The following is a 14,840-nucleotide window of genomic DNA, read 5'->3' on the forward strand; positions in this document are numbered from 1 at the left end:
GTCTGGCCGTCCTGTGCTCTCACTGTTTCCTTCAGCGGTGACATGCAGATGTCACCTGAGCCAGCTGTTTCCTTTGCTGGTTAGGTTAGTGAAGTTCCTCCAGCTGTGACTAAGTCATTCAAACTCAGCCTTTACTTTGATTTTCCAGCTAGAATTATCCATTTCTTTAACTTGAGAGAAATTTGTGTTCTGAAGCCACCAGTCTCTTACATGATAAGCCACCTGTCTGTTTCTCTCCGAGTTCAGCCTCCGGCTCTGTTTTCTCTGGGATCTGACGTCACTGCTGAAACACAGAGGTTCAGGGTGTGCTTTCCTTGTATCTGGGGGAAAAGACGTTATCTAGAAAGTTTGTTGGTAACAAGTGGTTAGAAAGTGTGGCTTTTGTTTATTTTATCTTGGTTTTTGTGGTGACAGCCCTGAGAATTTTGGAATGTTCTTCAAATTAGGTTTCTCACTGGGGAAGAAGAGTAGAGAGCCGAAAGGAAAGCACCCCGCCCTGTCTCTTGGAGCCCAGACCGGTCTTGTGCTCCCCCGCTGCACTGCGGGAGAGTTGAGACAGATGACATCATGAGTTCAGAAAGGTCCCCTTACAGAACCTGAGATGCAGGTCTAGGTGTAAGTCGCTGGAAGTTTATTTGCTTTACTGCCACCTAGTGAGGGAGCGCATCGCAGGTACAGCTACGGGAGAGTCAACCCGGGGCGCGCTGGGGCCCGTGCCAGCGGGCTCACCATTGAACTGTGAGCTCAGCAGAAGCTTTTATCAGATGCCCAGGAGTGTGGCGGTGTTTTGCAGTAAACTCTCTCCTCGCTCTCACTGAGGACTTCGAAGTCTGAAGCGTGTCAGTTTGCATCAGGAAGCACACTTTTCTGTTTCCGTTGTAGGACCGGCTTCCTTCCCCCACCTGTGGTTTAAAAAAATACCGGGCACCCTCCGTGTACTGAGGTTTCTCACCCTTGTTTCCCTCTGATGTGACCGGCCTTTTTAGGGTGCGGTCCCCACCTTCCCTGGAGCAGTGACTGTGTCCTGGTTTCCTTCTGCCGAGCGTGGCTGCAGGGAAAAACGTATTGTTTAATGTTGCAAAATATTAGCACTTTTCTTTTGCAAAAAGCGTTCAGCTGTCCTGTTGGGCCTCATGCGTTTTCATCTGTCTCCATTCCCTGTGAGGCAGACGTGTCCCGGCAGACACTCAGTACAATTGCGACAGCCCTCTCGGCAGCCGGTGACCTCCGGCTGTCGTTCTGGCTTTCAGTTGTACTCTGTCTGTCCACACAACCCGGACATCAGAGTTGAGGTGGTTCCTAGTCTTCCCAGTAATTAAAAAGGTGCCTTTGTACTGTCCGTGTACCAGGCCAAAACACAGTTTTCATCTGAGATGGTGTGTCTTTGCCCTGAATTTTAAAGTGGTTTCTGGTTGCGGGCTGAAGACCCCCGGGCGGTGTTTTAAATCCTCCCTGGTTTCATGTGCGCGTGTGCAGAATGGGTCACACCTGGGGCTGTCGTGAGGCTTTCCAGGTGAGAGATGCTTTTGAAATGCAGCCCGGTGTGCACGCTGAGTCCGGCAGACGCCACACTTTCTGTGTTTCTCCTCTTTTAAAAAAAGAACTTTTCCTCGTGACAGTTTCCCTTTCAACCTCGCTTCGTATTGATTTTGTGCTGGTGCTTATTATGACATCGGGCTGTTTCCCATAAGGAATTTGGTCATTACCCGTTAGGGACTTCTTTTCAAAATACTTTTATTTATTTCTGCTGTGAGGTGTACATGCTCTTCTGGTAAATAAGTCTGAGGTAAGATATCGATAAGAGAGGCACGCGGAGCATTACATCTATTTGGTCCGTGATGAAGGAGCTCCAGAGCACCCTGAATAAATACTGGTGAACTCACGGCTGCGTTTATCCATCTCTGGCTCTCCAAGGAGTAATGGGAAGGGCCACAGCCCTGGCAACTCTGCATAATCATCATTGACTCGGATTCTATTGATTGTGATTAACCAAGATGTATGGAAAGCAGTTTTAAGTGTGTAGTGCATGTATCTCGTAAGGTCCATTAAGATGTTCATTATTTTTCAATTGATGCGTTGTAAGCTGCACTTGATGTTTGTAGGAGTGCATTTCCACAAAAAGACTGCACTTTGGGATTGAGTTCATTTTGTTAATTGCATAATACAACACAGTCATGTTTCAGAGAAAACAGTAAATACTCTTAATTTCATTGATTTATAATTTTTGCTATTAGTAACGAAAGTACGGAGTCTGTAAATAGTTCTCAAAGCCTCCACATTGTAAACGTTTCTTGAAACATGGGTGCTGTGCTTTTTAGGGGCCTCTGCCTAGTTGCCCTGTAGCTTTAAACCACTTCATCTTGTGAGTTTAAGTCAGGAGAGTCAGCAAGCACGGACGAGTGCTGCACACACCCCTCTTGCTCACAGCTGACCGAGGGGCGCGGTGGCAGGCGGTTGCCGAACGGCCCGGGGACCTGGAGGACGGCACCAGCACACACTGGAGGGGCAGCTGATGCCGGCTCAGCGTCAGCCCGCGTTCATCCTGGGAAGTCACCTCTCAGCCGAGTGTGGAAGGACGCTGAGGGGCTGGCCAGGTGGAGTTTAGGATGGGGCAGAGATGCAGATGACTAGTACATTTGCTGCCCCTCCCTGCTCCAAACCGATGCCAGGCATTGGTGACCGTGACAGCGCTTACTGTTCTGGTGATCTGGTGGAATACGGCTTCAGAATCCTTCGCCACGCAGGCAGCCACTGCCAGTCTATTGGATTTGACACACAGGTGAAACCACTGTGCTGTCTCAGACTGAGGCCTTATTCCAAGGCTCCTTTTGGCTGCTGTGAGTACCTGAGCAGAGTAAAATCGTGACTTCCTGAGGGGGTGGGTGTGTGAGTGTGGCCCTGTGGGGCGGAGTTTTACCACCTGCCCCCAGTGTCCTCCCGTCTCACCTGTGCAGCAGGTGTGGGAGGCGCCACTGCACCTGCCAGCTACACTTCTTCTAGTGTCCTGAGCTCTCTGCTGTCGTCGTTGGCTTCTTGTCTTCCGGCCGAGATGCAAAGGTAGAAGGACGAGGTGGGGTCGGCAGGGGCTGTGTCCTGCAAGCCTGAGTCACACTGTCAAAGACAGTAAGTTCCTTAAATTGCACTCAGATGGGGACGGCTTTTCAAAGCTGCATTTGTCGAAAGACACCATCCTCTGAGGGGGCGGAGTAGCTCGTTGGCTGAGCAGCAGGTTGAAAAAAGCCCAAGAACCTGCTGTGATCCCAACTGTGCCGCTAAAATGTTTCTTGTGACCTTGGGTAAGTCTTGTAGCCTCACTTCCAGCATTCTTAACAACCCCCAGGTTATTATGAACAGCCTTGAAAAAAGTGTTTTTAGCGAAGAAGCGAAATGGACCGCGCCCCCACTGCTCCCACCCGGCCGGGCAGTTCTGCCCCGAGAAGAGAGGTTGCAGGTCGTTTTTAGTGCCATGTCTTCTTTTTCTTCCGGTCCTTTGGTCCAAATCAGCAGCCTGTTTATTGGAAACACTAGTTAATGTAAGCTCTTTGGTGATAAGTCATTTCAGGTTGGCGGTTGCTCTGGCGTGCTGAGCGGCCCCCGGTCCCACTCTTCTACTGGAAAGTCAGCTGCAGTCTCTGACCTGCGTGCTGGGAGGCAGGCTCAGCCTCGCCAAGCGTGAAGAGTGATGGAGAAGCCATCCGGTCCCATGGCCCGTGCTGTGGGCTGGGACATCTGTCCTCATTTGGAAGAGGCCTCCTCTTCAGTTTTTCTTTAGGTTCTTACATCAGCTCACGTATTAGTTGCAGTGGTACTTTACACAGGCACTAATTAGAGAGCCATCAACGTTGGGGTCCAAAGGCTTACTGACAATGCAACTGTCATAGTGTTGTCTTAATTGGTGGAGTGTAATTGTCATTAGGCAGCGATAAAGACATCTGGAGCTCTGGAGAAAAATCAACCTCTTCCCTGCCTCACTTTGCTGTCTGCGGCCAAGGCTGGTTAAGTGCTTTTAGATCGCATTTAGGGTTTTGGTCCAGGCCCCTCTGCCCCAACCAGTGCCTTACTCTGCGGAAGGTCTGCTTCTTTAGTGTCAAGTTGGATTGCCACCACTGTGGTCACCTTCACTGTGTTAGGTTTTAGAACCTGCAGCTGAGTCATCATGCAGTACCTGCTGAAATAAGCTATTTATTCTCTGTTCTCATCATAAAAGAGTCATAAAGTCTCTTACAGCTTGCTTCCTGAGTCATTTGGCAGCAAAATGTTTGTGTTACCATGCTCTTTGGCCATGAAGAATAGAGTTAATTTAAATGGTTATCTATGGAAAATTTCATGTTTACTGAGGTAATTTAGCTTATCCTGTGTTTTATCGAGATATTTTATTTTAAATTTTTTACTTATTTACTTTTAAAGAGGGGAGTAGAGGGAGGAAAAGAGAGAGAGAGACAACTGTCAATGTGTGAGAGATACAGGGATCTGTTGCCTCTCACACATCCCCTACTGGGAACCTGGCCTGCAACCCAGGCATGTGCCCTGAGTGGGAATTGAATCAGTGACCTTTCAGTTTGCAGGCCGGCACTCAGTCCACTGAGCCACACCAGCCAGGACTTACTGAGATATTTTCATCAGTTTGGAAATACATGCAAGAAGTCTAATGCATATTGGTGTGTGTGTGCTCTGGGTGTTTCTCTGCACTGGCAGGTGGGCAGTAGATACGAAAGGAAGTGCCACTCAGAGCCCTTGAGTTGTCACTTGTGGACACCCCCCCTTTTAGTCACTGTTTATGTATCATCACCTGTGCGCAAGGCACTGTGGTGGAGGCTATAGCATTGAGATTCGGCCTTCGCGAGGACTGTACAGTCAGATTGAAGGGGCATCCATCACACTTCGCCATGAACGCCATTTTTTCAGATGGGGGCATAGTAGTCGAGTCTGAGAAGGCTCCATGGAGGAGGAGGGCCTGAGAAGTTGGCAGGCTTGGGGCAGGTTGGAGGTTCTCAACCTTTGCCGCACACTGGAGACATGGACCCCCAGTCCCACCCCACCCCCGGAGAGTCAGATTTAATTGACCTGGGGTGTGCTTGGATATTGGGAGTCTTCAAAGCATCCCAGGTGGTTCTGTAATGTGCAGTCAAGGTTGACACCCTCTGGGCTGGGTGGTGGAGAGGGAAGGCGCTCCAAAAAGGTGGAGGCTGTGTGCCGAGGTCCAGAGGCGAGAGTGTTTGGAAGCTAGTGAATGGCAGGCCTGTCTGGGGGTCGGCTCATGCTGAGGAAGAGTAGACAAGGCCCGGAGGAGGCGTGGACACTAGTCTGTGGAGTGTTCCCAATGCTAGGCTAGCAGTTAAACCTTCGTTCTGTAAGGTGTTCGGGCCTAAGCGTTGTATGTACAGAGGGCTTCCTGGGTGTCCAGTGCTCTTTTAGTCTGACTGTTCCAGTCACTGCATCCACAGCTGGAGCAAGACCCAGCCCCCTTACCACAGAAGCCTGTAGGTCTACAGGGGAGATGACCAGTCAGATGATCTCTCTCGCTGTCTCTCTCTCTCTCTCACACACACACACACACACACACGCCACCAGAGTGAGTCTATGTGGCTCTCATGGTGTCGATCATGGTGTAGCGTGGGGAGCAAGGGAGAAAGGGAGGGTGATTCATGGAGTCGAGTGTTTTTGAGGAGTTGGCCGTGCAGGGTTGACTGGAGGTGGGGGAGGCTCAGCAGTAGCGGGGCTGCCGTGGTCCGTCTCCTGCGAGGGGCTGGGGGACTTAGACTCCAGAGGCCTTCCTGGGAGGGAGAAAAGAAAGGGCGCGCTGATTTCAACGTATACTGCATTGCAGGTGTGGACGAAACCAGAAGCCCCACTGGCAAAAATAGGGAATTCAGCAGCAGGCTAGTTTGGGAGTGAGCCGAGCGTTTTGAGGAGAGCGTCCATTTAGCTTTGGGCAGGTGAAGGTGCAGCTTCATGGCCGAAAGGCTCGTTGGAGCCTGATGGAGGTGAGTGCAGCGCTCCTCTCTGCGGCATCGCCCCGTTCCCACGGTGTGTGTAGTGTGGCTTTGCCTGGGAACCCACTGTGTAAAGGGGCCTGGGGGTCGGGTGGAGCTCGGCCACCGAAATTCTCTCCTCTGCCCCCCGCCCCCTCAGTGGCCCCTAAGGGCTGCCACCAAGGACCACTTGAAGACCACGTGTGTGGTCCCATTCGCAAGTAATAAAAACAGAGTGGCCCAGCCTGATGGAAAGGAAGTGCATTTCCTGGTCTGTGTGCTGCTTTTTCTCCCAATTCCTTAGTTCTCCGACCCCTGAAATGCTCTCTTTTTCCTTCACTCACCTTCTCTGAATTTCTGAAAGACGTAGCCATGCTTTTCACCTTTCTTCCCTGAATTGGCTAGTTCCTGTCACTTCCAATTTAACCTCAATCTACACACAGTCTAGAAACCCAAACATGTCTTCACTGCTCAGTGTCTCTAGCTAAGCAAGTGGCCTTACCAGGGGTCACCTGTGTCATTTTCAGGACGTCAGGGTGCACCTATGCAGTGGGGTACATGTGCTCACCCAGGGCCCTCGATAGGAAGGGCCATCTGGAACACAGCCTGCGGGGCCTGGGAGCCCGCCGCCGCGTGCTGGCCACTGGGCTGTGACTGGCCGCTCCTGCTCGTGCGCCTCCAGGCTAATGACACTTGTGAGCGATTGTGTTTCCTGGAGGACCAGTGGTCACGCAGAGGCCCACCAGTCCAGTCTTAGAAAGCACGAGGCTCTTACGTGGCTCCCAGCTGCTGCCTGCAGGGAGGGTGTCCCCAGCCTGGAGGGTTAGTGACAGAATGGCCTGTGAATTCCACAGTGCACGTGTGTGCTGTCAACCAGCAGTTTGAGAGAAAGGCTGCTTGCTGCACTCAGTAAAGGAAGCACTCCTGAATCAGAGTATTCTCAGTTTCTCTGTTGAGAAATCTCTCACGAGAAATTGATCTGTAACTGCTTCATAAGGAATCATACCATAGATTTCAGTAATAAATAAATGAATCTCAGGTTATCTTGTTTGATGCTGCGCTTTAAGGTGGGATCAGAGAAACCCTGAGAGAGCAATGTCCTGGGTTTCAGGAGGAGTGCGGACACCTTCACTCGTCCGTCTATCTGTGTTTGTGTGAGTTCCTCTTGAGACTCTTAAAACAGCTCTAGCATGCCTCCCCACAGTTGATTGACGTGCTGACTTGAGCCCTCCATTGCAGGTGTCAGGAACTTAGCTCGAATGTGCCAGTGGCAGGCAGCGCTCCGCCGCCTCAGCCGACTGGTCCACGTTCCCAGGGGCCTCGGGTCTGAGCTGGTCCTGGCCCCGCCTCAGCGGTGATGGAGAGTGTCCTTTGTTGGAGCAGTAGCAGCAGAGAGTAGTAGCTCCTGTTTTCTAAGTGGGCAGCACTGGGGGTGTCGTGCCTCTTGGCAAGGGCTTTTCGTGAGAAGGCAGCATTGTCTGGCTGCTAAGGCAGGACTTAATTGTTTCAGCAAATCAATTAGTCTTTAGGGACTTTAATCAGTCAAATCTGATGCATGGATGAGGTATTAGAGAATTTGGGCCTGCAAGGCCATTAGTCCTTGGTTTTTCTCTCTCTGCCTGTCTTTCCTGTGTGTTTATGTATGTAAACACTGTGGCTTCTGCAAATTTCTGCTAGTGCTCTCTTTACTGGGAGAACGTAGGGCAGCAGGTGGGTTATAGTGGCATAGAAGGAAAAACAAGGGGATCTGAACACCCCAGTGTCTGTGGCTTAGTGCTCTCTCCGGGTGTCAGTGCTGTGCCCTGAGAACGTGAAGGCTGCGGGCTGCCCAGCTGACGTCTCCTCCTGGCAGGGCCGCTCACCCCCAGTGTGGCGGGACTGTGCCCCTCTGCTGTTCCAAGGCTCTCCCCGTCTTCCCCACTGTGACCCTGCTCTTCCCGCCCCACTTGGAACCAACCGTGTCCTTCTTTTCCAGATACACATCAGGGGACGTGAGGGTGTGGGACACCCGCACCTGGGACTACATGGCCCCCTTCCTGGGCTCGGAGTCTGAGGAGGATGAGCCTGGAACACAGCCATATGTCTCCTTTGTGAGGATAAACAACTCGCTGGCGGTGGCGGCTTATGAGGATGGTAAGTAACCACAACCCTCTTCTCTATTAAGGGGAAAAAAGGCTTTACAGAAATTAAGCAGCTGTGGCCGGCTCCCCCCTGAAATCCCTCCATACGTACACGTGGGCACACACACATGTTCTCACACACACACACTCTCTCTCTCTCTCTCTCTCTCACTCTCACTCTCAGTCTTGCCTCTTTGTGAAGAGGTTGGCCGATCACCCTCGGTGCATTAGTGGGCATTGGAACACAGCACCCGTTACAACTGGCGTTTAACTCCTGCCGGGCTGCACGCGAGTGCCAGACCCAAGGCTGGCCAAGCCATCTTAAGCAAATAACTTGTTTGGTGTAAAATATTAAATATACTTGGCCTACTTTTCCTTTAGTCTCTGCCTCGTCCAGAGGGAACAGTGAGGAGGGGTAGATGTGGGTAATCTATCGACAGATCCGGAGGTAGGAAAAAAGGCAGCACCTCCCTTTTCCTGACACTGACACGCCGCACAGGGCGGCGTGTGGTGACACGTTGTCCCCCTGGGGCTGCGTTTTGTGTGCGCGCCCCCGTGGGTCACAGACGTGGCTGAGAGCCGTGTGCGGCAGAAACGCTCCATGGTGCGTAGCTAAGAGGGGCGGCGGTTTCGGCGGCCACAGATGCCCTAGACTCTTAGCCACGCCCCTCGCTTCTGCTGTAGCGTCAAGTTAATTTCCCGTCGCAGCAGAGCTGTGGGTCTCAGAGTCAGCGCAGGGTGGCCGGAGGGCCCAGGTGGCCAGAACAGTGGTGGAGTGGGTAACGGGGACTTTTGTGTGCGTATGCCATTGGGGGGAAAAATAGAAATTAGGGCTGAAACTCAAATACTTTCATTCTATGATTTTAACAACATGAACTCTGTTCTTTTGGTTTGACATTAGCGACACCACTGGTGGGTTTTTTTCCCAGCCTCTAGAGGTTTAGCCAAGCCGGATTGGTTCTGGCGTGTGACATGTCTGTGTGTGGAGGTCCTGGGCAGATGGCCTACGGGCAGCGTGGGTGTGTGTGCTGCTTTCCAAGTCATCCATGAGTCTTTTTCAAACAGCGACGCCAAGGTCGTAGTGCTTTTAAGTTCGGACTGTACGGTTTCAGAATTGTCCGGTAGCCTCCCCTGCCACACACACAGTTGTCTTCAGATGGGGAAGCCGAGCTGCAGAGAAACAGCTGAGTGACCTGCCTGAGGCTGAGTCACTAGTCAGCGGGGCATCCAGACCTGCAGGTGTGTCTCCGGGCCCACGCGTGGTTGTAGCTCTGAGTGTGTGATAGTACACGCAGAGACACAGAAACATGCACCTGACCTAGCTGTACCCGTGTCTCATAGCTCGTGAACTTGAAAGTGCGGCGGGTTTTCCCTCATCAGTCAGGATTGTCTCTGTCACTCTCATTGCTGTTGTGACACAGAGAGGTTGGGGGACCATGTAGATTTGACAGAGAAACTACTTCCATAAATACATGGCACATAATTGCCAAAATATATTTTAAATACTTAGTTTTAAAAATCCATAGAATTCAAACAGAGCAAAAAAGTCTAACATGTAAAAGGAAATGTGTCCAAAAAGAAGTCGAAGGGCCTTCCCTGCCCCTCCACCGCTGGGCCCCCTCACATTTTACACGAGGGTCCTGCTCTAGGTATTTCTCCGCAGCTCGCCGTCCTCACCCAGCACCCCACCCTGGTGTCTGCCTGTACTGGCACCTGCGGGCGAACCTCCTCTTCCCCAGCCCCTGCAGTGCTGCGTTCTGGGGCTGTGCCGCCATGTACTCACCGGGGCCCTCAGTGAGGCACGTTTGGGTTGCTTGTCTTTGTCATTAAAAACAGTGCTACAAGCAATACCCTTGAATAGATACCATGATGGACTTGTGCAGGCGTATCCATGGGGTGAATGACTAGTAATTACCAGGTCGGAGGCTGCAGATGCTTTATGTTTTGATAAAGATTGCCAGATTCCCCCCACCCTGCAAACATTCCACCAGTTTATAGTCAGTCTCACCAAAAGTGTATGTTTCCTTGTGCCTGTTGGGGAGGAGGAAATGGTGTTTCGCTGCTGTTTCTGTTTGCGCTTCTCTGTAGGTGTACATGAACTTCTTTCCACGGTGTTACTGTTAGTGGTTTATATTTCTTTCTCTGCAAATTATGCATTCTTATCTTTCCCCATTTTTTCTTTGGGTAGTTATCTTTTGTGGTTGAAAAGAAAGGACTAAGATCTATTTCAAATATCTTTTCAATTTGTCATTCTTCAGTGGACTATGTTTATGGTTGGTTTTTCTAGGTGGTAGTTATGTGAGTGATGTTAATTTTTTAATCCGTAAAGGGGTGGATGTTTTTGTAATTAATGTTTTTGATCAAGTAAACATTTTTAGGGATATAAAATCAAAGTAATACAAACAATAACCCAATGGGCACATATTGAGACATCTTGCTTTTGTTCACTTTGTCCCCTCAGTACAAAAGCAACCGTGTATTTCAGTTTGTTGTCCATTCTTCCAATATTTCTGCATTGCAAATATGAGTATCAATTTTTTATTCCTCCTATTTGAACAAAGGATGACCTATTGCCTTATAGTATTCCATAACTTGGCTTTTTTTCCCACTTAGTGCCATATCTTTTTTCGTTGTATAAATTTGATATGTAACATTGTGTAAGTTTAAGCTGGGCAGTGTGTTAATTTCGTACATTTATATAGTGTAATACGAATGCCATTGTTGTGATATTTATTACATTACATAATTATAAGACAATATCATTTTCTGGATTCATTGTATTTAAGGCTCGTTTACTACTTGGTACAAGTTTGTACCTTTAGACATCGTAAATCTTTTCCTCGGGTAACCGCCATTTTACTGTTTTTCACAGGTTTGACTTCCTTAGGTTCTACGTATAAGTGATCACACAGTACTTGTCTTTCTGACCTGTCTCACTTAGCAGACATGCTCAAGGTCCATTCATATGGTCACCAGTGGCAGGATCTCGTCCTTTTTCATGGCTGAATAGTATTCTGTGTTATATGTGCCACGTGTTTTATTCGTCCATCTGTTGATGGGCACGTGGGTTGTTTCCCCCTCTTGGCTGTTGTGGATAATGGTGTGATGGACAGGACATGTCTGGAAAGGTGGCCTGTGCCAGTGTGTACAGAATATACTTGTTTCCTGTCCCTGCGTAGTGTTCTGTTGTACGGGTGCTGTGGTTTCTTCACACAGCCCCTTTCCGAGGAACGGGAGTGTCGTTTCTGGTCTTCTGCTGTTGCAGTGCCCTCGTGGAAAGCCTCGTGTGTGCGACATTTCCTGTAAGCGTAGGAAGGAGAGCTCTTTATAAAAGTGCAAGTGGAGTAATGTTATTTTGCACTCTTACCAGCAAGGTATGAAGGTGTGCTCATCTCCTCACAGTTCTGTCAGCAAAGTCTATGTCAAACGTTTGTCAATTTGATAGATAAGAAATGGTGTCCAAATGTAGTTGCAGTTTACATTTCTCTTAGGGTGAGTTTCCCACCTGTGTACCTGCCTCTTGCACTTCTTTCTTCTAGTTGTTTTGTATTTAAATCTTGGTCAGAACCATCCTGGAATGGTTTTATGAGGCCGGGATTTGAGTATAGCCTATTTCCAGCATCCGTGTTTAGAAAGCCCATCTCTGCCTCTCGGGTTTGTGGTGCTGTCTTTTCTACTTTGTACATATGAATTCCTTTAGCACTTTGGTCTGTTTCTGGATGTTAACTCCTGGTCCAGTTGGTCCGTCTGGTTGTTCCCATTTGTATTGTCACGTTTGCTGTTCGTGTCCTTTTGTGGTTCGCATCCTGCCCTGGGGCTATTCCCACTCTGGGTACAGCCTGCTCTCCTTCCACGGCTGCATGCCTACACGATCTTTGGTTTGCCTCAAATTCCTGTTGGTATTAGGATTGTTTCTTTGATAAGAGCTCTTGTGTTTTCCTGCCTCTCTGTCCCTCTGAGTTGTTTTGCCAGTCTGGCTGGGGCTGTTACTATTTCCGAGATAAACAACAACTTCTCACGTTCCCCCCAGACCTCAGGTGGCATTGTCTTTGGTTTCCCTTTGGTGTAACAGATTGTCGCTGCGATATTTGTACCAACATATTTGTGAGTAGCTACTTCTGGGCAAAGATAGATCGGAATAATCAAATGTTCATTCTCCACTGCTCCTTTCCCGGAGCAGTTAGCAGGCACTTCTTAGGCACTACAGGGCAGAAAGGAAACTTACCTTGTGGCCTCTGCTAGGTAAAATTTGTAACTGTGCCCGCAGAAGAGAAGAATTAGGAAATAGAATGTGTTATGAACTTCAGCCCCCCCTGGTTGTGCCAGAGGGAAGCTTTGTAGCTGTTGAGACCCCTTGCTGGTCTGCACACCGAGGACTCGGATCCAGAGTCCTGGATCCGGAGGGGAGAGGGAACCTGCTTTGGGAGACAGCGGGTCATCCCTTCACCCTCTGCAGCCTTCTTGCCCTGCAGGAGCACTGCACACCCCCCTGGGGTGTGGAGGTTTGGCAAGGTGATCCACAGTTGTGATTTTTTGAATTCCAACCCACTGGCCTCATATTTCTTCTGCCTTGTTTCCGATTGTCAGCACTGGCCGTCCTCCAGTTTGATTTTACCACTAATTGTGTTGCACGTTACCGTACCGAAATGAATCAAATCAAAATGCTTTTCCTGGAGCATTAGATAAAGCAGGCGAAGGTTCTGAGTAATGAGCAGATGCTGCTAATGCAGGGACAGTGGGAGACCTTGCCAGGACTCCATCTGCTCCATGCTTGCCTGCCCTGGCCTGGAGCCACAGCATCAGGGAACGGCAGCGGGCAGCGTACTGGAAACCCACTCCCCGTCCACGGAGTTTGCCTGGAGAACTCGCTCTTTGGAGGAAAATGAGATGACACACTTGTGGGTGCAAAGTTCTTATCTGTCCCCGCTCCGTGGAGGGAGGAGAGACGAGACTCGTGCATGTTAGCGTGCGGGAGCCTAGATGGGGCCCCCGCAGCCACCTTCCTGCGGTGCCATCGAGCAAGGCAGCGCGGCTCAGCTGCCTCTGCGGCTCTCCGGGTGCAGCTGCCTGACCCACGTGCTCCGTGGTCCGGGGCCCTGCTGCCCCAGGCTGACATGACTGATTTCCCACCTGCCGACCTGCTGACAGCGGATAGAAGCGGGGGCTCTCCAAACTCCTCCGCAGCAGAGAGCAGTGGGGCCGAGTTTCAGTTAGGCAGCCAGCGGGACAAATTTTATGTTTAGGAAAGATCATTTCTGGACAGTTTCGTATGTTTCTTGTTTGTATATGGATGGCGACATTTGAATGTAGTGCCCTAGCCTTTGAACGCGGCATTCAGTGTCCTGCCATCCCCGGTCGAAATGGAAGCTTTGGATGCAGGTTGCAAACTCACTGGAGTACTGCTGGGAGACGGCGGGCAACTGGCCATGGCTTGTGGAGAGTTTTGTGTTTTTTCCAAGACTTCTCTTTTCTGGTCATTTTTCTCTTAGAAGTTTCAGTGATTGGTTCTTGCCGGAAACCTTTGCCTGCTGTGCTTATTAGCTTTAGGAGTTGCGTTCAGCCTCTCAGTGAGCAAAACAAATGGGATAACTTCCTGACAAAAACAAACAGAAAAATACCCATGCAGTCCTTTTAAAAGAAAAGATACATGAGTACATGTAAACAACTTCTTAACACTAGGAATGCCCACATTTTAAAGCCATTCAGAGTGGAATTAAAATTGAAATACAGAGCTCTGAACTGAGATGGCTCTCTCTGTGTAGGGGAAGTAACTTCTTAAGGCATCGAACCTCACAGTCGACTGCCACCTGGTGCAGACTAGGGCACTGGATCTCATAAGTAAGCTGTAGGAACTGTGTTTCCGTGACAGAGGAGGTTGCGGGTCAGAAATGCTGTTTGAAAGGTTTTTCCGTTCTCGGGAAGAGGAGTTTGAAATGCTGCTCGTCCGACGTCTGCTGATGGCTGCGGAGACTGATCACGTGTTGCTGTGGACGGGGTGGTGCGCCCAGGTGGGGGCCGTGGGTGCAGCCGTGCATGTGGGTTGTGAGGCCTCTAGGAAGACATTTAAATCTGTGTGTTGGTTAGACTAGTCTAAAAATAGTAAAAACAATCTGGATCTTTTGACTGCAGCGGAACCATGCCACAAAGTCTCAGTGTTTGAATGTGCATTCGGTAGTCACAGGCCGTCGGCACCAGACATCACCTACGTGCCTTTCAACACTTTGTTTTTCACACCAAGGGTGCATGGATGCATTCTTAAGAGGTCTGCAAGCTCTCAACTTTAAAAAACCCTGGAGAGGGAAGTTCTCACACAGTGGGTGTGGACTAACAGGATCAATTTCTAATACAACTATGAAATTTTGAAGTTATTAGTGAAAACAATCTAAAATATTTCTTTCCATTCAAAGAAAACGTGGCACGTTGAATTTACGATACGAGGTTTGGCGTTAATCCTTTGGCTTATTGGATGGTTTTACCTAAAACATTTTGATTGAGATCTGGTGTGGTACATGAATTCAAAGTAGCTGCCCGGCTTACTACAGTTAAGCTTAAAAACGGGAGGGAACCGGAAATAGCACAGGGAAGCTTTGGGAAGGCAGCTGAGATTCGAGAAATAAATTGTCCAAGTTCATAATGTAGCTAATGAAAACCAAGCATGAGTTTGTTTTCTGGGAGAAAATTAATAAAATTGTAAGTCAGAATTTAATTTCCTTTTCAATACTTACAATTTTGGTTGTAACATTTATTC

General features: G+C 49.5%; 1 protein-coding gene across 5 annotated transcripts in view; it reads left to right on the forward strand.

The window, feature by feature from the left end:
- The window catches only part of FBXW8 (F-box and WD repeat domain containing 8), a 111,595-nt gene that overhangs the window by 41,725 nt on the left and 55,030 nt on the right, over positions 1-14,840 (forward strand). For all 5 annotated transcript variants that reach the window (XM_053669722.1, XM_037156108.2, XM_037156106.2 and 2 more), the window contains exon 5: positions 7,948-8,105. In XM_053669722.1, the coding sequence (XP_053525697.1) occupies positions 7,948-8,105 (158 nt within the window). The remainder of the gene's footprint in view (positions 1-7,947; positions 8,106-14,840) is intronic.

This window comes from Artibeus jamaicensis, unplaced genomic scaffold, assembly GCF_021234435.1.
Source record: "Artibeus jamaicensis isolate MK-2021 breed Jamaican fruit bat unplaced genomic scaffold, CSHL_Jam_final contig_525, whole genome shotgun sequence".
Lineage (NCBI taxonomy): Eukaryota > Metazoa > Chordata > Mammalia > Chiroptera > Phyllostomidae > Artibeus > Artibeus jamaicensis.